Source organism: Lichenostomus cassidix, chromosome 17 (assembly GCF_008360975.1).
Source record: "Lichenostomus cassidix isolate B80296 chromosome 17, HeHo_3.0, whole genome shotgun sequence".
NCBI classification, from domain to species: domain Eukaryota; kingdom Metazoa; phylum Chordata; class Aves; order Passeriformes; family Meliphagidae; genus Lichenostomus; species Lichenostomus cassidix.
The window spans coordinates 1,715,451-1,737,122 of record NC_139497.1 but is presented as its reverse complement, the minus strand read 5'-3'; the positions used below and the strand labels follow the sequence as shown (position 1 = coordinate 1,737,122).

The window sequence follows — 21,672 nt, the reverse complement described above, 5'->3', positions numbered from 1 at the left end:
GACTTAGAAAATTCAGTCATGTAGGAAAATGAGTTTATAAGAAATGAGATATTTCTGTGTCTTTTGCTTGACTGAAAGAAATTCTCTTTAAAAAATCATTAACCATTTACAGTTAACAGCAAGAGGAGAGTTTGATGAAAATCTGCAGGTTTGGCTTTCAAAAGAAAACACAGGCTGAATGAATATAGCATTCTGGAAAAAATGCATATAATGGGCCATAAGATTTGACAGCACAAAGACTAGAATATTCATGCCTATGCCTAAGAGGTATCCAAAAGCTGAAACCTGATTAAACCACCAAAAATAAGCTGTGCTGGAAATTAGACTGTCCAAATTAGATTCTTATTAAAAATTAATCATACTGGCCTATTCATCATCCTCACAGACAACAAAAAGAAGGAGGTATGAGAACAATCACGGTCCTGGTTTGAATCCCAAGCTAGTTATTCTTAAGAAATTGGCATTTCATGTCACACATTCCAACAGATTCTTTCCTGCTAGTGAAGGAACCATGACTGCAGCACCTGAGAGATTTGCTTATCTGTAACTCATCTTCTGTTACAGTGACATGTTAGTACAAATGTTTTAGAAAGAAAAAATTGGTGAATATTGGAAATAGGTAAATATATATTTACTTAGTAAAATGAACTTTTAAGCCCTTGATGAAAACACCTATCACCATCTCATTTCAATGTAAATGACACTAAGGGAACTAGCTTTTTGTTGGTATTTCCAAAATGAAGCTCATCCACCACAACCCCAGTGCAGTTTTCTCAATTACTGGCTTTCAAAGCACCAAAGATTAATATTAGATTACCTGTAGTGTTTTCTACCTGAATGTAGATATAGGGGAAAGTGGGAAAAGCTGACAGGATTTGATTTCATTATTGATACATATGTATGAAAAAGTTCACTATCATGACTTCAGAAGTGAGGCACAATAAGGATATTTGAGAGAGAAATTGTTTTGAAATACTGTAGTGCATCAGGGGGAGGCAAGGAGATTCAAATTCTTAAGCAGTTTATTCTTTCTATTTCATTTCTGTTACAGGCAGTATCTCACAGGTGTTCATTTCTCATCCAGCCCTTTGCAACAACAACAAACAGCACCAAACCGTTTTCTCATGTCTAACCTACACCTGCACTGGCACAATCTGTGACTTTTGGTAATTAACATATTCCATCATGTTCTAGTTCCTCCAGGGACATGTCTAACCTGCAGGCACCACCAAAGCTGCTCCCACTTGTCTGTTGTGAGCAAGCTGAAAAGCAATCTCAGAGAGCTGATGGTTTTGGCAGCATTAGGGTTGCAAAGCAAACAAAACCACATATGAACAAATAAACAACAGAAAAGACTGGAGAACTCCTGCTGAGAACTCACCAAACTGCAAGTGAAAAGTGCTCTGAACCTTCTATGGTTCACAGGGGATTTGGAATGGTTTGGGCTGTGTTTTTTCTTGTTCTGGAGGGGTTACACTCCGAACTTGTGTTAAGTAGAACATAAACTCTTACAACATAAAATATAATGTTTGATAACAAGAACTATGCTTTTCTCCAACACAGATGGAAGAACATATGCAAAGGAAACTCCTAGGAGTGTGTTACTGGACATCTGTTCCTCTTGGAACACAAACGGCAGCGTTTGCAGCGCAGGGAGAGGAAGCAGAGCAGTGTTAACTCGCAGTGCCACCTGGTGCCAGCGCATGGGGCTGAGAGTGTCACCTGCAGCTCACCCTGTGCTCAGCCCAGCCTTGGGCTCCCAAAATGCTCATCCCCACCCCGCACTGCACCCTCCTCAAAACCTGACTCCAAGTTATGTGCACTGATCCACCTGTGGTTGCTAAACACTCCTTTTACAGACAGGTCTTACAGCAGTGCCATGGCAGTGACCCAGCCCACCTGAAGAGCATGTATTAAAATATGTTAATGAATTCAGCTGGATTATGGATATGGTAATTATCTAAAAAGTTGCACCCAGTACAGGCGTCTGTTAAGGCCCAGACCTTTCTTCTCTCACTTTTCCAAGCAGAGCATTCTGAAGGATGCAAGAACACCCTGGGCAAGTCAGATAGGCTTAAACAAACACATACAATATTTTAAAATATTTGTAATAACAGAACCAAATACCAACACACAGCATCACTCTCTTTCAAAAAAGCTGAAAACGAAAAAGCTGAAAAAGCATTTTATTACATTCTGAATATTTAAACAAAACAGCAGTTTGACATGAGATGATGTGAGTGTATTTAACACTGCAGGTACAAAATACTCATCTGAAGGATTTGGATAAAACAGGCCAAGTGGACTAAAAGGATTTCAGTGACAATGAATGTGATGAAGCACCACACTCCCCACACTGTACTGGAACCTTCTCAGGCCACTAGAATATGCAGGGAAAGGGTTTACGGGTCTACCAGGATCAATTTTAAGACACCTCTCCTGGCACAGCAGAGAAATAGATTTGTTTTGAAGTTTATTCCAGAACATATCAAACAAAGCTAACATCCAGACATCCAGACTATCCCAGGCAAACTGGAAAATATGTCATCCACAGCCCCCTAATGTGATTTTAAATAATCTAGTCGGTGTAGAAGACAAAAGAATGACATGGATACAATATCCAACAAATTGTAGCATTCTGAGAGTAAAAGTTACATACCTCAGACACAAAGAGGGGAAGTTCTTCTGGCAGAATCCAGGATCGAGGGTAGAAGTTATACTCATGAGGAAATAGATCTTGCATTGTTCTCATGGCCCTACTCAGGGTAATTTTCCGTACTGTCTCCATCATGCCTGGGAAGAGAACAGACAAAGTGACAAAAAACCCACACTGAAGTCTCATGCTACCAGTAAATGTATCATTTCAGAGTATCATTACTCACCCTGCTGGGAAGGCACTCTGGTCACTGCTGTCAATAAAGCTGAACATCTTTTCAGATTTAAAATCTGACACAATAATTGTGGCATTCTCCTGCCATATTTCCTATTGTATGTGTTACTGTATCATATTAGAAAAAAAATATTTCTCAAAATTACTGCTCAGAATAAAAGACTGAAAGCTTTAGTTAACTTTTATTAACTACCACCTTTGCCTTAATCCAAAATTATTTTTCTAACCTATTGTTCCAGAAATAGGTAAAAATGTAACCTGAATATAATCAACCACTTTGTGTTTACTCTGCAATTATTTAAGTATCTGCACCACAAAGAACAGGTTATTTTGTGAACAGCCAAACTAACCCACATACATTTGCTGAAGTCCTATGTCCATTGGGAACATGACTAAAAAACTATTCTTATGGAAATGTTTCTAGTAAAACCGTGCATCAAATGAGCACAACATTCCTGGAAATCAGGTCTAGTTCTGAAGGGCTGTGGTTTGATTCCTGCACAGCCACTTGCTCACCAGGTAGAATCCAGAATACAGACAGGTAACATTCATCTAACACTGATTTAAACCACCAGAAAACACGACCATCCTACACCTGAGTGGGAACTTCCCTCAGGCAGGAGAAAGGGTAAGTAAAGCCTGGAGTTCGGTATCTGAGGTTCTTATGCTCACAGCACACTAACAACAGCCATAAATCTGAAGTAAAGGGCTTAGATAAGTCAATACCTAAGCTCTTAGCTCTTATTTAGAGAGATCTCAACAGGGATTAAATGAGAAAAAAAGGAGCTTAAAAAAGTAGAAGAGTCATCATAAGATGAGGACTGACATGAACTCTTCAATATTAAAAAATCCATTTAAGGAATTCTGCTTCGAGCTTTTCCCTGAGATAAGCCAGAGTACGAAACAAAACAGATTCTTTCCACTTTGAATCAAAACCAAATCCAAAGATGCAGCACTGTTATCAGTGCCAGATAACGGACAGTAATTGCATACTTCACTTAAATTATAGCCTAACGCTCTTCTTTTTCCTAACTTCTTGTGTATGAAGTATTCTTCTCATCAAAACCACTTTCTCTCCAAAACAAATTTCAGTTCACAAATTGTTCAAGACACCCACTCTGATACCTTACCGTCTCAGCAGAAATCACCCACCAAACCCCGTAATATGCTAAAAATACTATCAGCTGATTAGGCTAGTAATTCACATTAAAAACCAGTAAAACACAGAACTACGTCAAATAATCCTGTTTTTAAAGCATTTGTTTAAACTAGAAAGGGAAGTGAAGTACCTGGAAACTTGTTGACTTGCCCTGAGAAGATGTTATTATCATGAAATGATACCCCATGCCAATAGATGTCACACGGCAAGCGGCGGCCAAACGGGAACTGCAAAAGAGACAGGAGACAAGTTTTCAGCAATCTGGCAATTCCTGTCTTCTTTAAACACTCATCTTAGGCTAAAACCAAGAACAGTCTTTTGACTGTCAAAAGAAAACAAGCTCTGTATTTTGGTTGCAAAACTGGGAATATTTGGATCAGTTCAAGACTTTAAAGTGAACAAACCAAGAGAGGTGTTCAGAAACCAAACCCAAATGACTGAGGCATGGTTTGTACTGAGAACTCCTGCACTTCTGATCAACTTGAGTCAAGTTGTAAATGTAAAGTGGACACTCAAAGCAAGACATTTAGTGAAATAACTGTATTATTCATTTATATATATGCAGTTATAAGTATTAATTTCTACAGCATTAATTCCTTTCTGGTACTAATAGCCTGTAATTAAACGAAAAGCTTGCAATTCAATTAATCATTTGTTGAGCATATATGTTTCCACTCTTAAGAACTAAGGCGATTATTTCAACAATATTAAGTATTCCAGGTTCTTTTCCCATTCACACAAGATTTCACCGTAAATTGGAAAACTGTAGTTTGTTTTCAATTATCAAAACGATCACCCTCTTTTTAAGCAGCCTGAAGAGCTCAGAAGCAGCACTGCCAATTACTGAGAGCAAGTTTCTAATAGTAGTAAAGTGGTTTAGAAAAAACCCAATTAGTTCTGTGTAAAGAAGGTGCTCTTCTTTTTCATGCTTATTCTCTTAGACACGGCCCCATTTATCAATCCAAAAAAACCCATTTTATCTGCAGCTCCATGAAGATGCCATTTAACTACCATATGGAATACATTCACAGGAATAGCTTCTATTACTAGGCTACATCTTTTTCAAATAAATCTGCTATATTTAGCATTTTAGGACACATTTGCATTAAATATCTACCACCCTCATCACCCAGCACCATTTACTTATTGAAAGAACCACAGTATTTTGCAGAAACTTCTTGTTCTTTACTTGAAATGTAATTTTTCTTGCTTTAAAACGTTTTTTATGCAGTGGAATTTTTTTGGAGTATGACAGAAAAAAGAATTGCATAAACCTTTTGAGTGCATTACTTTATTTGCTACTTTAATTAAAATTTCAGTTTCCTCAGTAAATAGCCTTGAAAAATTAATTTAAAATGCTAATTGAGCAATGCATCCTTTCTGTTTCCTTATTCGCAGGGTTGAGAAACCCAATTTAACAAGAGCCAGTGGATTCTGCACTTATTTCATTATTATTCAGCCTGCAAAATCTGTTTTTGTACAAGTGAAAATTAATTCTGTTGGGCTCTGAAAGACAATCAGTGGCCTTAACCTCTCTCCACAGGTATATCCAGAATACAGATGCAACATTTGGTCTCCAAGTGCCCTTCCCACTAAAACCTGAACAATTTATTTATTTATTAAATGAAATTGAAATGAAAGGAACGAAATTTGCATTTATATAACACCTTTCATCTACAGAGGATATCAAAGCACTCTACAAACACTGCACCAAAATCATTTCACAACAGAGGAGGAGGAGTGAGCAGCTCTGGACAGGAAGATGGAGGCACTGCACCCCCATACTGGAAATTTGGGATAGTACAGCAAGGGCTCTGCTCCTGAGAAATCAACCTTATTTGGACTTACCCAACAATGGGATCAAACTCACCTCCTGAATGAGCTGGGGATGATTCTGAAACCTCTGCACTACACTTTATGTAAGAGCAGTGTTTGGAGAAGAGCCAACAGTTCGATTGTTTGGCGCCTCTGGCAGTGCCAGGCAGATACAAATTAACTTTACTGTGGTGGGAGAGGCCTTTGCATCATATCCCCAGCTCCTGGTGTGGGGCAGTGGCTTAAAAGAAAGGTGTATTTAAAACCTTGTATCTTCAGCTGCTTTGGGTCAGGTGGAATAGCCTCAGTTCTGCACTGCCCAGTGCCAAGGCCAAGGTGGTTCCAGCCACAGTGGGATGGAGGTTGTAAATGTGACTTGAACCACCCTTTTAAAAAAATCTTTTAAATGTTTTTTATTCAGTTTTGGGCAGGATTTGTCAGAAAAAAAATATACAAGGAGCCACAAAAAGAATAGAGTTGTTTCTACAACTTTGACATGATTAATAATCCATCACAGTCAAATCTGCCTGACAGGTCATTTCTACCTTTGGATTAGGAGCTAATAATTTAAGTTGTCTCACAGGTCACATCAGTCTGTTCCATCACGTTTAATGACAAGTTAAATGACTCCTCTTCCAGTCAGATTTTCCCAGCATAAAACCTGAAACTCTCCCCACGCCTCCATGCAGCTCCGGAAGAGCGAGACAAATGAAACGCTCGACGCTGGGATATTTGATGCCTGGGACATCTGCTTCTTCCATTTTCCTGGTAATTGAAAGCTTGCTGAAGAAATAATTTATTAAGTGATGAACAAACTCGGGATGCAAGCTCAATTTGTGCCCATTATTTCATTTGGCATATCATGTTCATTTAAAGAATCTGACACGCTGGATCAGATTGTCCAGGGTAGCGACAGAATTGGCACACACATGGAAACTCTGCAATGCTTCTGAAAAGGTCCACCCACACAGCCCTATCACACTTAATCGTTTAAATTACTCAAAATTCCCACAGCTCAAACAAAAATTGGGGTTTTTCCTGTCTGTTGATTCTGAATCTCAATGGTCAATTTGCTGTCTTGGACTCCTTCACCTCTTCCCCACATATCAGTGCCACAGAATAAACTGTTCACCAATACTGCCAATGTTTATTCTTCCCTTTTTTGTGTGTTTTATAATGGCATTTACCATATGTCAGTTCACTAATGAACTACTACCATGTGGCCAATTCTGTAATCACACGGTGCATTATGTCTTAATTCTACAAATGATCGTGAAGCACATTGCAGGGACAGATTGTGACTGGAACCAAGCTCTTCCAGCAAGGCAGGGAAACTACAGGACAGAGATTTCAGAAGGTACAAATTAAAACAAGATAAAATAATAAAAATGTTATACATGGCACTGTAAGAATGCTATCCATAGATAGAAAAAGTCATGGATATAAAGGAGCCTACTTGAAGTAGCACATTATACCATCTCCTCCCAACAAAATATTCCAGCCAAAACATCCAGCAGCAAACAGCAGAAACAAATGCAAGAATAGAAAAATGTAAAAAGTGGAGAGGAAAACGAAAAAAATCTACTACAAGGTGCAGTCCTTTGAGAAGTATTATACAAGGGATAACAGTAGAAGAGCAGTCCCTGAAACATCAGTATTTAAAATACATGCATTTCATTACTACTTCCCAGATTTTTTTTTTTTTTTTTTTGCATTTTCATGGATCCTACAAGCAACATCCGTGTTCCCTCTGCTGGTCCTGCTGTAACAGTGCAACCAGCTCCAAGGCTCTGGCCATCACTGACACTGCTTTGAACAAATATTTTACTGCTATTTCTCTAAACATCTGAAAGGAAGAGCTTTCAAAATTACAAGTAGCTTGAAAAAAGAGTTTTCCTTGGATTTCTCGTCTCAAGATTCTTTATTTTTGTCTTCAAATCTTGACCAGATCAGTCAGCTAACTGACTCCCTGTGTTTACTGAGGGCTGCTACTGGAAGGCAGCAGTTTGTTTTGCCCCCATTCTAGACAAATTTCGCCTTCATATTTTCCACAAAGTAACCAGCACTAGGTTCAGAGCCAATATTGGCTCATTCCTCTTCCCACCTTCAGGATGGGGCGGAGGAAAAGGCAAGGGAAAACTGATCTGACACGTATTTTCTCATACCAGTGTATACTTGCTTGACAAAACGAAACATCGCATACTTATTAACCCATTTATAAGCTGAAAATATACAACAATACATGACAGTGACTTGTTTATAGGGAATGAGTTATTAGCCACCCAGATAGTGCTGTCAAGCATCACAAAATTCCATATTAGGCCTCTTCTTTATTAAGAGACAAAGTGGCCAGAGGAGGAAACAAACTAAATGAAAAATATTGACTGACGAAAGAGATGGAGGAGAAAGGATATTGAGGGAGACAGGGAACAAAGAGAGATGAAGTAAAGGCAGCAGCAATTGCTGTTGGGGGATGCAAAGCAGGAAGGAAAAAGCTGATTAATGCAGCATAGAGATTCATGAGAGGAACAAGAGCTTGTGAAACAAGTCAATTAGTAGGAAAGGCTATCAAGTGCAAGACATGCAAAACAGTGAAGTCTCAGGAAACCATAAAGACAAAATTAACCACTAAGTGTGGCTCATTCCCAGCACAATCTGCAGGCTAACAGACATCAGTGATCCAGAAACCCTCTCTGGAACTGCTCCCAGCCCTCAGAACATAAAACTTAACCATAAAAACAAAGAAATTAAGTGTGAAGGGCCCCTGCTCTGCATGTCACCGCATAAAACATGGAGCAAGGCTGTTGACAGACACCCCACAGGTGCACTGAGAGCTAAGAGAGGCAAATGTAGCAGGTTTGAATTTCAAGTCTCTGGTATGTTGTTACTATTTTGCTGTACAAGCAGGAGTTGAGAACTGGGGCACTCGTGCAAAGAGGTCTTGAAATTCTGCCACTGGATTTAAAGAATAAAAATCTTGAAATAAGATTTTATTAAGTCAGAGAAGGAGAAAGTACTACTCTTCCTGACACGGACCACACGTGTCTTTGTGGGATTAGGCATTTATACATCTCAACTTGTATAAAGCCATTTATAAAGCTGTTAGGGAAAGAAAATCTTTATAATTGGAGAACAATTTACCATCTATAGTAAGATATAGCTAAGAAATCTCCAGGATTTAAATAAGGAGTTGCAAAGCATCACTTTTGCCCCACTTCCCCTATTGTCCTGATTCCAGTTCAGCACTCACTGAAATCCTCACAAAGCATCGAGAAAACACATGACTCGAGCAGCAGGAGGGGAAAAAAAATAGCCATAGCTGCTCTACATAAAGTAAATTAGCAGGCTAAAGCCTGTTATGTGTGCTTTATCGGCTGGCTTAATACTCCTGCATTCACGCACCGTGCTCTGTGGCACGCCTTGGGATCAGTCCCGTGTACCCAGCCCCGAGGGAAGGGTGGGAGGGAAGAAATGCAAATCTCCACAACGCTATCAAACGTTTCCACATGGGAGCAGGTTTCCTTCTTGTCCTTTCTATGATCAGTCTAAGCTCGGAAGCGAAATAGCCGATTACTTATGCATTGCATAACTGGCCATAGCAGTCGTGATGGTGAATCAAATCAGCTCCGGACCCGACATCTGGTCAGAAATAGCCCCAGGGCCGGGGTGGCACAGCCGGCACGACCCCCGGCTGCAGCGGCCCTCCGAGAGGCAGGGAGGAGGAGGAGGAGGGAGGAGGAGGAAGGCTTTGCCGGGAGGGGAGGCTCGGCACGGCCGGCGCCAGGCCGGAGCAGGAGCGGGGATGGGGAAAGGGCCCCGCAGGGACACCCGGAGCTGCCGGGCGCTCACCTCCTTCCAGCGGAGCTGCCGCAGGCTGATTTTCAGGGCCTCCAGCGAGGTCTTGGCCTTGGAGCTGTCCACCGTGACCCCGGGCCGCCGGGTGCTCCTGTCCCCGCTGCGGCGGCCCGGGGCCCGCCGGGCCCTGCCCCGCGCTGCCGGCTCGGCCGAGCCTTGCGTGCCGGCCCCGCGCCGCTCCCGCTCCGCTTCCCGCTCCGCTTCCCGCTCCGCTTCCCGCTCCGCTTCCCGTTCCCGCTGCCGCTCCGGGCCGGGCGCGGCGGGCAGCGCCCCTTCCTCCGGGGGCTCCGCGGCGGGCGGGCCGTCCTGCGGGGGCTCGGCGGGGAGGGCCGGGGACCCCGGAGGCTCCTCCGCCTCGCAGGCAGGCTCCATCTCCGCCGGCTCCATCCCGGGCGGCTCCACTCCCGCCGTCCCCAGCCCGGCCAGTTCCGGCCCAGCCAGCTCCATTCCCGTCGCCCCCATCCCGGCCGGTTCTATCCCCGCTGTCCCCATCCCGGCCGGCTCCATATCCTCTGTCCCCATCCCGGCCGGTTCCAGCCCAGCCAGCTCCATTCCTGCCGTCCCCAGCCCCGCCGGTTCTATCCCCCTTGACCCCATCTCGGCCGGCTCCACCTCCTCTGTCCCTATCTCGGCCGGTTCCACCTCCTCTGTCCCTATCCCGGCCGGTTCCACCTCCTCTGTCCCCATCCCCTCCGGTTCTACCTCCTCTGTCCCCATCCCCTCCGGTTCTACCTCCTCTGTCCCCATCCCCTCCGGTTCTACCTCCTCTGTCCCCATCCCCTCCGGTTCTACCTCCTCTGTCCCCATCCCCTCCGGTTCTATCTCCGTTATCCCGATCCCGATCCCGGCCGGCTCCACCTCCTCTGTCCCCATCCCGGCCGCTTCCATCTCCGCTGTCCCTATCCCTGCTATCCCCATATCGGCCAGTTCTATCCCCGCTGTCTCCGTCCCGGCCGGTTCTATGCCCGCCGTCCCCATCCCCTCCGGTTCTATCCCCGTTGTCCCCATCTCGGCCGGTTCTATCCCCGCTGTCTCCGCCTCTGCCGGTTCCACCCCCGCCGTCCCCATCACTGCTATCCCCATCTCGGCCGGTTCCATCCCCGCTGCCCCTGTCCCGGCCGGTTCTATCCCCGCTTTCCCCATCCCTGCTATCCCCATCCCCTCCGGTTCAATCCCCGTTGTCCCCATTCCGGCCTGTTCTATCCCCGTCGCCCCCAGCACAGCCAGCTCCACTGCCGCCGTCCCCATCCCCTCCGGTTCTATGCCCGTTGTCCCCATCCCCTCCGGTTCTATCCCTGTTGTCCCCATTCCGGCCGGTTCCATCCCCGTTGTCCCCGTCCCGGCCGGCTCCATGCCCGCCGGTTCCATCCCGCCCCCGCTCCCCGCCCGTTGCCATGGCAGCGGCGCTGCCGGTGACCCGCAGGCCCCGCCCCGCCGCCGTGACGCGCTGACACCTCCCCCGCCATTTTGGGAGCGGGCAGAGGCCCCGCCCCGCTCGGGAGGCCATTTCGAACGGCGCGGGCGGGGCCGCCATGTTGGAAAGGGGCATTGCGCCGGCTCAGGCGGGCTGTGGGGCGGGGCCGCCATGTTGGAAAGGGGCATTGCGCCGCCTGAGGCGGGCTGTGGGGCCGGGCTGTGGGGCCGGGCTGTGGGGCCGGGCTGTGGGGCCGGGCTGTGGGGCCGGGCTGTGGGGCCGGGCTGTGGGGCCGGGCTGTGGGGCCGGCGCGGTGCCCGCCGTGCCCTTCTCCACCGAACGTGCCGCCCGGGTGGCTCAGCCACTCCATCCGCTCCTTACCGTGTGACGGAAGGATTTTCATCCCAGGCGAGGCTCCCGCCGCCGTTACAAAGCTCTGCCTCTCGCAAAGGGTGTTCCCGTGCTCCGTTCAGGTCCAGCTGAACCGATGCTGGGAGAGCCCCATCTGCGGATTTTAAACACTCTTACCCACACCAAGAAAATAACGAAAACGGCTTTTCCGCTCTCAGTAATGAAATGAACAATCTTAACAGCAGATCCGTTATCATCCTGAGCAAGCGGAGAGGTTCCCTGCCCACGGCAGGGGGTTGGAACTACATCAGTTTAACATCCCTTCCCAATCAAACCATTCCAGAACTCTGATTCCGGGATACATGAATCCCTCACGACAGAGTTACGAGGCACTGAACCTGAGAACATAGCAGTGAAGCGGCTGTTGGAGCAAAACGAGATTTACGGAATTCGGGGAGCTGCGGGCAGGCGGTGGCGCTGCGCCCTGGGAAATCCAGCCTGGATGCAAGGAGTTCAGGCTGAGGCGAGACTTCGGGGGGAAAAAACAGGAATAATCAGGGTTCTGTGTGAAAGAGAGATCACCAGAGTCCTGATCTGCAACAGGACTGCAACAGGATATCAGCAGAAATTATTTAAATTATAGAAAAAATTAAATAAATGCAGCAAAAGTTGGGACTGCCAGTTCGCTGCAAAATAAAATAAAATGGTCATGTCAAGACACTTATTTTTACAATGCCTCACCAATCTTCCATCATTTACCCTTGCAGGCAACAAAGAAACTAATGAATTAGTTAGAGTTGTGTCTTGCAACATGAAGTGACCAGGAAGGCTGAGGTCGGGTAGCTCACTCTTGGTTGCTCTCAGGTTGCTATTAAAAGATGTGCATAATTTTTTATAGCAGTGACAGCTTTTAATTAAAAACTTGGGAGCATTTCTATGTTCCAGCAGGAGCTCAGGGGGGCTGGTAATATTGGCAGGATGAGCTGTCTGGGTGGTGTCTTTTCCATATCCATCAATGAAGGCACATCCTTGGCTTCACCACCACCAGCAGCTCACAGAATCACAGAATGGTTTGGATTGGGAGGGACCTTAAAGATGATCTTGTTCCAAACTTCTTCCATGGGCAGGTACAAATCGAGAAGAAAAATTAGTGTTTTGCTTATGTTCAACATTGGCAAAAAAATTCAGTCGTAAGAAAAGCAATTCAAAGATGTTGAAGTGTGATTTAAAGTGGTGACCTGACTCTGTCTCTTATTTTACTGCCAGGCTCCCAGATGAATATTTTAAACACAGAGATTTATCCCCACCAATGTCAGCACCGCTGAAAGAAAGCCAGGGAAAGAGTTAAGATGGGCCAAATAATTAAGAGGCTTTGGAGCATGGGAAATACCAAACAAAATGATTGCAAAGGGGAAATATTTTTATATCTTATTATCACATATCCACATTTCTTACAAGCTAATAACAGCATAGCTGTTCCTCTACCAGAGAAGCTGTAATATATCTGATACCTGGTTTGCCCTGTGAGGTGTGGATAAAACCTTCATTTCCTGTTGGGATAAATAGAGATGGGCTGCAGAGTGCAGCGTGAGGTCAGACTGTATGTGGCATTCAGGTACAGCAAGGTGGGGAGTAAAGTATAGGTTGGGCAGTAATGAGGCACAGGGTAATGCAGGAGAACATATCCTGCTAAATACAGCAAGCTGGATCTAGCAGCAGGAGAGAAATAGGAAACTTGAGATCATCTGTCCCCCGTGAGGAGAGGGGAAATTTAGAGTTATGGTGTGCTCTTAAGCACAAGGTTGTTTCCTGAGACCCTTGCTCAGAGGGAGTTGTTGATAAGAACAGATTGTTGCTATCTTGTGATAATAAGTGAACAAGAATGTGTATTCCATCTAGGAGAACCGTAATGTCCCTATGCTCTCATTAATTAAATTCAGGATATCAAATACAACAGAGGTACTGGCCTAATTTTATGGGAGTGGGGAAGGATACTGTTTGATTGTACAGTATTTTACTCATCTCTCAGAGTAACAACTTCACTCTCATTTACCCGAAATTGTCACTTACCTGATGTCTGTGTGTGCACAGGTAACTGCCAGATCCAAGGAGGAATCCGGGCATCAAGCAGTTTTACAGATGCAGCAAACTGAACAGTGTGAGTTTTCCATCATGACACTGTACTGATCCCAGCAGCTCCCACTGAGGGTGAACTGTACTGCCAACCTGTGGTACATGGAATTCATGAGTTGAGCATGTGAACATGTCAAGCTTATGAGATTATCAAGTAACATTTTTCTTTAATAACAAATTTTCCTTCTCCTAGTAAGATTTTTTGTTTCTGAGTTGGGATCAATATTTTTAGCTTTTATGTAACATCATAAGGACAGTAACTGTATTCTTCTCTATAGTTTTCATTTTTAAAGATAAAGACAAGAAAAACAAAGTAGCATGTAATTTGCAAAAAGAACATACCATCTTTTTAAAATATCGTATACAACTGGCCTCCTGCCAGTGACAAATTTGCAGAAATACTTTACTGTACCCTTTTGAAAAAGAACACATTCCTCAAGCTATTATTAAAAAAAAAGTTACTCATGAAGAACTATCCATCTGTGTCTGAAGTTAATAGCTCCTTTTGCAATGATGGTATCTCCTGACAGTTGTTCTTTCACAAATCCATGAGAAAGCAATGCTCTCTAAAATGAAAAGTCAGAAGAAAACAAATCTAGTAAACAGACTCCACTTGGAAAATGTCCGTGGTGGAGTTATGCTTCAGCCTGGATTTAAATCCATATACATCACCCCGTGCTGCCCATGTTTATGTTTGACCACAGAAGATTTGTGGTTGACCCACATATGCAAACAAAACATTTGCTGCATATTTGGGGTGGGGGGATTTGCATGATAGAGGATGATGAAAATATGCATAATTGTAGATGACATTTTTCATTGCCAAGTCCTGCTGCACAGCCCTCTGGAACTGGCCATGCATGAAAGAGGTTTGCAGTCCTGACGGGCAGATTGCCTGGCCGTGCTGCGGAGCTGAACCGCCGAGACATTAAGCTTCTGTTTCTTCTTGAGCAATACAAATCTGGTATAATCATCTGACCAAGCAGCCGCTGTGTTCGCTGGGGACATGTATGACACTGGCTGAGGGGGCTGAAACCATGAGGTCCTCATGTCACCTCTGAGTTCACATCACATGGCAGCTCAAGAGACTCAAAGGTTTTGCCTGGGAGTTTTCTTGGTTTTCGTGAAATCCCCAGTGCATCGGGGGTAGCATCACACAGTTCAGTCAACAGTAAATAGTTTATCCATCCTTGCGCCCACATTTCATCCCACAGCAGCATTTCTAGGAAGTCTCCTGGTGTGTTAGTATACAGGAGACTTTGCTCTAAAAATTGCGCCAGCACAAGTAAATATTAATCACGTTGATAAAGTGGCATGACAAACCCAAATCTCCTAGGATAGTAAGCATGCACAGATCTCTAAGCCCTTACATATGTTATATGGAAGTGCTCTCCTGTAACAGAGCTTTTGTCTGCCATTACTGGATGTCTGTCTGGTTGCTCTTCCTATGTCACATCTTATTTATCATTTAAAATCTCTGCAGCTCTGCTGTGCAGAAGTAAGTGCTTAAAAGGGTTAGCAGAAGGGAGAAAAATTCCTTGGCATCAAGACCAGGTTTCCTCTGGAAAGTAGAAAGCCTGCAGTGCCTCTAGGACTCCTTCATCTGAGTTGTGAAGGTGGGTTTGGGAAAACCTGACAGGATCAGACAGGAGCAAAAGCTCCCTTCCCCACAAACCAACTGAGGAACAGATTAAAGAACACCCTGCATGTAACACCCACCACCTGATTTACACCCCACTCGAGGTCTCTTCAAAAAATGAAGCTATGTAAGAGGGACTTCCATGCAGACTAAGTTTCAGGGCAGGAAGAAATGTGCACCCATGTGAGAGAAAGAGAAGGAAAGAAGTCTTGGGAGCCTGTGCCCAAGAAATAAAGCTGATACAAACCTGCTCCCTGCAAAAAAAATTGCAGCTCCGAGCCAAGTAGCTGTCTTGGGGCTTCACTCCTACTGTTTTCAGAGAAACGGGACTTTCTGTGAGTGCTTTGCACATCAAAGGAATAACTTGCTTAGTACCTCCATGTGATGCAAACACCCACCATGAGGTTTGGCCAACTGTTCAATGCTACTCAGGGTTTGTTTATTCTAAATCCGTGACGATGTCCTGTGTAAATGCTTCATTCCACATATTTGACCAGTTTCATTGTCCAGAAGAAAAGATACAGCTTTCTTACTTCCAGCAGAGTCAAAGAATTTTCTTTGCCCAACAAACAAACTAGAAAATTAACAGCTTTTTAAGTTTAGCAGCCTTCCAACTCAATTCTCAAACACAGATCCAAACCGTTAACCTTAGGAGAGTTAAGCCCTATGAAAAGTTCACAGAAGTTCATGAACAGGGAGTATTAAACACCTCCATTCAATTGTGATCTAACAGAAACTGGCACTGCATGCTTTATTAAATCACAGTTGCCTTCTTTTTCTCAGGATTCCCATGAGATATTTCTTTCCTCCTACCCAAAGGATTTTATAATCTGCGGGATACTGGAGAGCACCAGAATGGAATTAGAAAGACCATTCTTGTTATTTCATCCTGTTCTTTCTATCAGGTTTAAAAATTTAAGTATCCCAAGTGAAGTCCATATGCTCCCACGTAAATAGGAATGCTCTTGTGGCAATGGGAGGGTAATGAGGAGAGGCTTTGAGCAGCTCAGCATGATGGCAGGTTCCTGCACGCCTCAGCTGAAATGCAGTATTGCAGAATCAATGTAGACACTCACCAGTGGTAGCTGTGTTAGGTTTTTCCCCATATGAGTTGAGCTTTGCTGGCGTTAGCATCAAAGGAAGCATGAGCATAGCCTGACTGGGTGGCATCTCCTCCTCCTTGGGCTTAGGAGAACCAAAGACCTGAATGTTGCTCAATCAGTCCAAGGACATTTGCACACAAAATCTAGGTTATTCATTCAGGTCAACAGATATTTTTTTGATCGAGATATGTGCAAGATAAAAAAAGTGCTATGAAATGCTCTAAGTACACACTAAACATCAGCACAGACCACACAAAAAATCACCAACAAAGAACTAAACCAATGCATCTGCAGGCGATATGTGTATCTAGAGGAGCATCTTGGACAGAAACCAACTGACAAAACCCATATTGAGTTATGCTATGTAAAAGTGGGATTAGCATAAACTTGTGAATATTTAAATGAGAGGGTAATGCAGTGTTATAGCTTGGAAGAAAAGGAGTCTGTCTGGAAACAGAAGAACTTCACAAACACAGAAGGCTGACCACAGAACACTCCCCAGAAAGAGCTGCTAATACCTCAAAATACTTGAACATGTAGGGTCACAGTCTGTGAACCAATATTAATTCCCCGGGCTTTTTCTCCCTCTCTTAATTGTAAATTTCTGGATTTTTGGCTCTTGCCCATCTCCCACTGACTTACTAGTACTCAGAAACGCCAAGAAGCTCAGGGTGATCACGCTCCTGAGATGGATGTAGTGAACTGTGCACTGTCTGCTTGTGGTCAAACTTTTCTTTCTTGCTAATGCAAAAGCCACATAAAAGGTGGTGTCCAGCAACATTCAAACATCTGGCTGGGAGTTATCTGTATGACTCAAAAATTAATTTGGGGGAACCCAGATGAGATTCATTGGAGCACATGTAATTCTGCCCAAAGTCACACTGACAAGGGACATACATAATGTAGGTGACATTCATGCAGGAGCTGCAGTGATCCTAGATCATCATTAGAGTTCCTAACATGGAAAACAGACATTTACAGCCTGGGTTTGGCATTCTATGCTCTCAGAGGGTATGAAATGGCTCCTCAGTGTTCAGATGGCACCACCAGGCCAGGACATTCTGGACATGTGGAGAGACAAACCGTCCATGACCAAACTTCCCAGGCTGGACCCAGGATTACATGAAGGAAGGTGCTGAAGGCCAGGAGCAAGAGAAGCAGCCAAGCCAATGCTGGCCACAGAACCACAGAATAGTTGGAGATGGAAGGCACCTCTGGAGATCACCCAGTCCAATCTCCCTGGAAAGGCAGGGTGCCCTGGAGCAGGTGACACAGGGATACATCCAGGCGGGTTTGGAATGTCTCCAAAGACAGACACTCCAAGCCCCTCCTGGGGAGCTGTTCCAGTGCTCTGCCACCATCTGTGAAAAGAAGTTCTCCCTCACGTTGAGGTGAAACTTCTAGTGTGATTATGGCCCTTGCTCCTCATCCTGTTGCTGGGCACCACAGAACAGAATCAGGCGCCTTGTCACCCCTTGGAGATAATTGTACGGATTGACGAGATCCCCTCTCAGTCCTCTCCGGACTAAGCAGGCCCAGCTCCCGCAGGGTTCCCCCTTAAGCGGGATGCTCCAGACCCCTCACCACCTTGGCGTCGGTCCAGCGGAGCACCCGGCGCGCTCCGGCCGGCGCTGGCCGGGTCCCGGCGGTGTCTGGGCGGCGGGCCGGGGCGGGGCGGCCGGGCAGGGCCGGGCAGGGCCGGGCGGCTCCACCGCCCCCCGCATCACATGAGGCAACTTCGGGCCAATGGCGCCGCGGCGGGGCCGGGGCCCCGCTCGCTCCCGCGGACGCTCATTCAAAACGCGGCCGGGCTCTGGCGCCCGCAGCCCCGCACGGCGCCCGGGGCTCGGCGGGGCGGGCGCTGCCGGCCGCGATGCCCGGCGGGGCCGCGGGCTGAGGCGGGCTGAGGCGGCTGCCCGCCCGCCGCCATGCCGGTGAAGAACCGGTACAACCTGGTGGACGATGGCTGCGACTCCCGCGTCCCGCTGCACAACGAGGAGGCCTTTCAGCACGGCATCCACTTCCAGGCCAAGGTGAGCCCCGGGCGCGCTCCCCTCACACCCCTGGGCCGGGGCGCAGCGGGTTCCCCAGCCTGGCACAGCCCCGCGCTCGGGGCTTTGGCAGCGAACCCCCGGGAGGATTCCCCTCTTTGGCTGCTGCAGAGAGGGGCTCGGGGGGTCCCTGCGGGCTGCGGTGCGGTGCTGTCCAGCACCACCGCTGTGGCACCCGCTGGCCCCGGGCTCGCTGTGCCCCCCAGCTCTGCTCGGTTATTCTTCAGCTCTGGATGTGCCTCTGGGCCACGCTGAGCGAATCTGAAGAAAATAGCAATCAATTATGAAAGCCTTACATTTAATTAGCACAATCAAACAGGTTCTTGCTCTTTTCCTAGTATTTTTCAGCTGTGTAATCCTTAGACGCTGCCTTGTGCGCTTCATTTGAGAGCTGCTCTGGAATGACCCCTCTTGACAGCACCATGGATGCTGTCCCAGGTGCTCATCCCTGCCTGGTCCAGTGCCTGTCCTGTCCCCCATCTGGCTACCCTGTCTTCTGCCACGGCAGGGTGACATCTCCCTATTCCCCTGGAAACCAGCAGACTGCTATGTGCTGCTTAAATAATAGTGCCTTACTCCAACTGACCTCTGCATGAAAAGCTGGACAGACAAGGTCTGCAGCCTTCAGGCATCAGAAAGGAATACTGATATTGTCAGAAATTTCTTATTGATCGTGAAGAACAGCCTGGCAGCACAGCAGCACTCTCAGAAAGTGACTCCATTGAAATTGGCATTCTGTAGACAGCATGGGGAAAGGGTTTATAATTCAGCTGACAAGAAGAATTGCATTTTGCTGGAGCAACTCACAGGCTCCCTTCCCCTCTTTGCAGGTGGCCTAACACAGATTAGAAATGGAATTCACGCCTGCTGTCTCCTGAGCTGGAAAGAAGGGGCATATACATTCCAATAAAGCTTTGAAATACGGATTTTGCGCCTCTTGGTTTTCCTGCTGAAAGAGCTGTAAGATTTAAGCAGGATACAGGATGAATCTGAATAGACAGCTAATCATGTATTTTAAAAATCTATCTTCCTTAGGGAAGAAAACATTTAATCTGTGATTTCTCAATTTAAATTAACATTTGCTGTGCTGCAGACTGTGCCGAGGAGAAGAAAAATCCTTAATTTGGTTTTTAAAAGACGGGAAGCAACTGTACCTTTAACTGAGTAAAACTGGCTTTTCAGATTGACAGCTCCAGGCATCCAGAGCTAGTGAGTGGATAACACACTGTTAGGATGTGTGGGTCTGGGATGGGGTTTGCATTACCTTAGTAACATGCTTGCTCAGTTCTGCTTTACAGTCTGTCTCTTCCAATTATGCTGCTCATTGTGGGCACATCAGTCAGCTGCAACGCTGACAATGACAAGGCTGCAGCTGGCTGCAGGTGTCTCACACCAGGCAATCTTACTGACCATGCTCACTCTCTAATCTCCGCATTCCAAACTGCCTTACTTCCCCTATAATCTTCAGGAGGTCAGTACTGGGAGCTGCTTGTTTGGGCAGAGCTTTGTGTGCTGTTTCATGAGTTTCATGGCTCTGGGTGGGAGCACAGATATCCAAACTCTGCAGCCAGACCAGAGCAGGGAGTTTGAAAGAATCTCCTCTAGCTCAGCAATCACCAGCTGTCCTCTTGCCCCAATAAATTCATCATTAGGAGCATGGCCTGTTCCCCACTGCAGCTCTGCTGTTGGCAGACAAAAGGCCAGCCAGCTGCAGGGAGCTCATCTGGATTATCTGTGACTGTCCTGAAGGCCAGAGCAGAGCAGGGAAGGAGATCTGCACACCAAAGAGGCCACAGATCAGAGCAATACAGCTCTGCCCTCCCCACCAGCCCAGAGGGAAGCCCTGGCTCTGCTGCTCCCCTCCCTGCTGCCCTCAAGCTCTCATGCTCTGAGCTTGCTCCTCCTGTGGTTTACCAAAGGCTATAGCTGAACTTAACTGCTCTTAAAAATGCCATTTTGCAAAGGCATTTACAGAAGCAGCAGCAAAGCCAGATGACCTTTCAGATTGCTTGTGGTGTTTATTTCAAGGCAGGAGAAAGAGCAGTAAATACTGAGCCAGGAGAGCTCATCTCTGAAAGCCCTTTTAAGTAGACATTTTACAAGATAAAACCCATTGCAGTCTGCAAGTAGTACAGTGGAGAAATAAAACCAGAGCTGTGTCAGTACCATCAATACCTATAGGGCTGTTCTGAGGAATTATTTTGTCTCTGTTCATATGTATAATATCACCCTGAAAGTTTGCAGGGGTCTTCTGATGAGTTGCCCTTTTCCTCTCCACAAGGGAACAATTTAAAAAAAACTAACAACTTGTAACCACACACATTAAAACCAGAAACAGTTCATGAGCCAAATGCTCCTGGGAGGGTCACTAAGCTGTGTGAACTGCCTTCTGTCCCCACCACAACAGCAGAGATGGGCTGGGTTACCCTGAGGGAGCTGATGGGCTCCACTGTGTCCACCTCAGCACCAAATCCAGGATCTGCCCTCAGCTGCCAGGGCCACTTGCAGCACGTGCTGGCATCAGGCCTCACCCTGTCACTCAGAGCACATTCTTCCTGTCCTCACCAACATGCCCTGGGTGTGCAGGTCTTCCCTCAGAGCTGAACCACACCACTTCACAGCATCAGTGGCCTTTGCTCCCCACGCAGTGTGACTGTCCAGGACGCCACATGTTCCTCATTCCCAAGGCTGAGCTGGCAGCTTTGTGCCTCCTCCATTTGGGAGGCTGGGGCACTCCTTTGCAGCCGTGCCACATGTGCTGTCACTGGTGCCACCGTGCAGCAGCTGCTGCCTCCTGCCAACAGGTGCACGAGCAGGTTCTGCCTTGGCACACAAGGGGAGGGTACAGGCAGCACAGCAGGGAGAAATGCCAGCAGCAGGAAGCTGCCTGCAGGTCTTCCATGATAACCTGTGGGGCATGGGCAGTGTACTGCCATTCCATGCAGGAGAACAGCAGCCAGCTCAAGGAAGCTGTAGCTGTGGTGCAGTGGTAGAGATGGAGGTGATGGGAAACTGCCATCTGCCACGTGTCAGATCCCAGTAAGAGACCCTGCTAGGACTGGCACAGGCACTCAACCCCAAACAGCATGGCTGGGACTGCAGCTCCCCTAGGCAGAGTTAAAAATAGGACTGTAGGACACAGATTTGGGTGGGTTTACGAGGATTCTGCAGACAGCTGAGCTGGTCCAACCAAGCAGGGACAGCAGTATCCAGAGGGAGAATGGTACAGACTGAAAACAAGCTAGAATCACAAGGCTTTTCC

At 46.3% G+C, this 21,672-nt stretch overlaps 2 protein-coding genes and 1 long non-coding RNA gene across 9 annotated transcripts in view; 1 reads left to right on the top strand and 2 right to left on the bottom strand.

Moving 5' to 3' along the window:
- TTLL11 (tubulin tyrosine ligase like 11) overlaps window positions 1-10,865 on the bottom strand; it is a 37,320-nt gene extending 26,455 nt beyond the window's left edge. The window contains exons 1-3 of one of the 4 annotated variants that reach the window (XM_085076773.1): window positions 9,714-10,865; window positions 4,180-4,276; window positions 2,660-2,793 (exon numbers count right to left, since the gene is read on the bottom strand). In XM_085076773.1, the coding sequence (XP_084932899.1) occupies window positions 2,660-2,793; window positions 4,180-4,276; window positions 9,714-10,862 (1,380 nt within the window). In that variant the 5' untranslated portion in view covers window positions 10,863-10,865. The remainder of the gene's footprint in view (window positions 1-2,659; window positions 2,794-4,179; window positions 4,277-9,713) is intronic. The other 3 variants (XM_085076774.1, XM_085076775.1, XM_085076771.1) reach the window with 3 other exon arrangements.
- A 550-nt stretch (window positions 10,866-11,415) lies between these two features.
- Window positions 11,416-21,672, bottom strand: part of LOC146429782 (uncharacterized) — a 16,699-nt gene continuing 6,442 nt past the window's right edge. Inside the window, exons 1-4 of one of the 3 annotated variants that reach the window (XR_014855442.1) lie at window positions 15,655-17,934; window positions 15,504-15,565; window positions 13,555-13,710; window positions 11,416-11,638 (exon numbers count right to left, since the gene is read on the bottom strand). This is a non-coding gene — a long non-coding RNA (uncharacterized LOC146429782). The other 2 variants (XR_014855443.1, XR_014855444.1) reach the window with 2 other exon arrangements.
- Window positions 18,181-21,672, top strand: part of LOC146429781 (carboxyl-terminal PDZ ligand of neuronal nitric oxide synthase protein-like) — a 27,895-nt gene continuing 24,403 nt past the window's right edge. For both annotated transcript variants that reach the window (XM_085076753.1, XM_085076752.1), the window contains exon 1: window positions 18,181-18,392. In XM_085076753.1, the coding sequence (XP_084932879.1) occupies window positions 18,288-18,392 (105 nt within the window). In that variant the 5' untranslated portion in view covers window positions 18,181-18,287. The remainder of the gene's footprint in view (window positions 18,393-21,672) is intronic.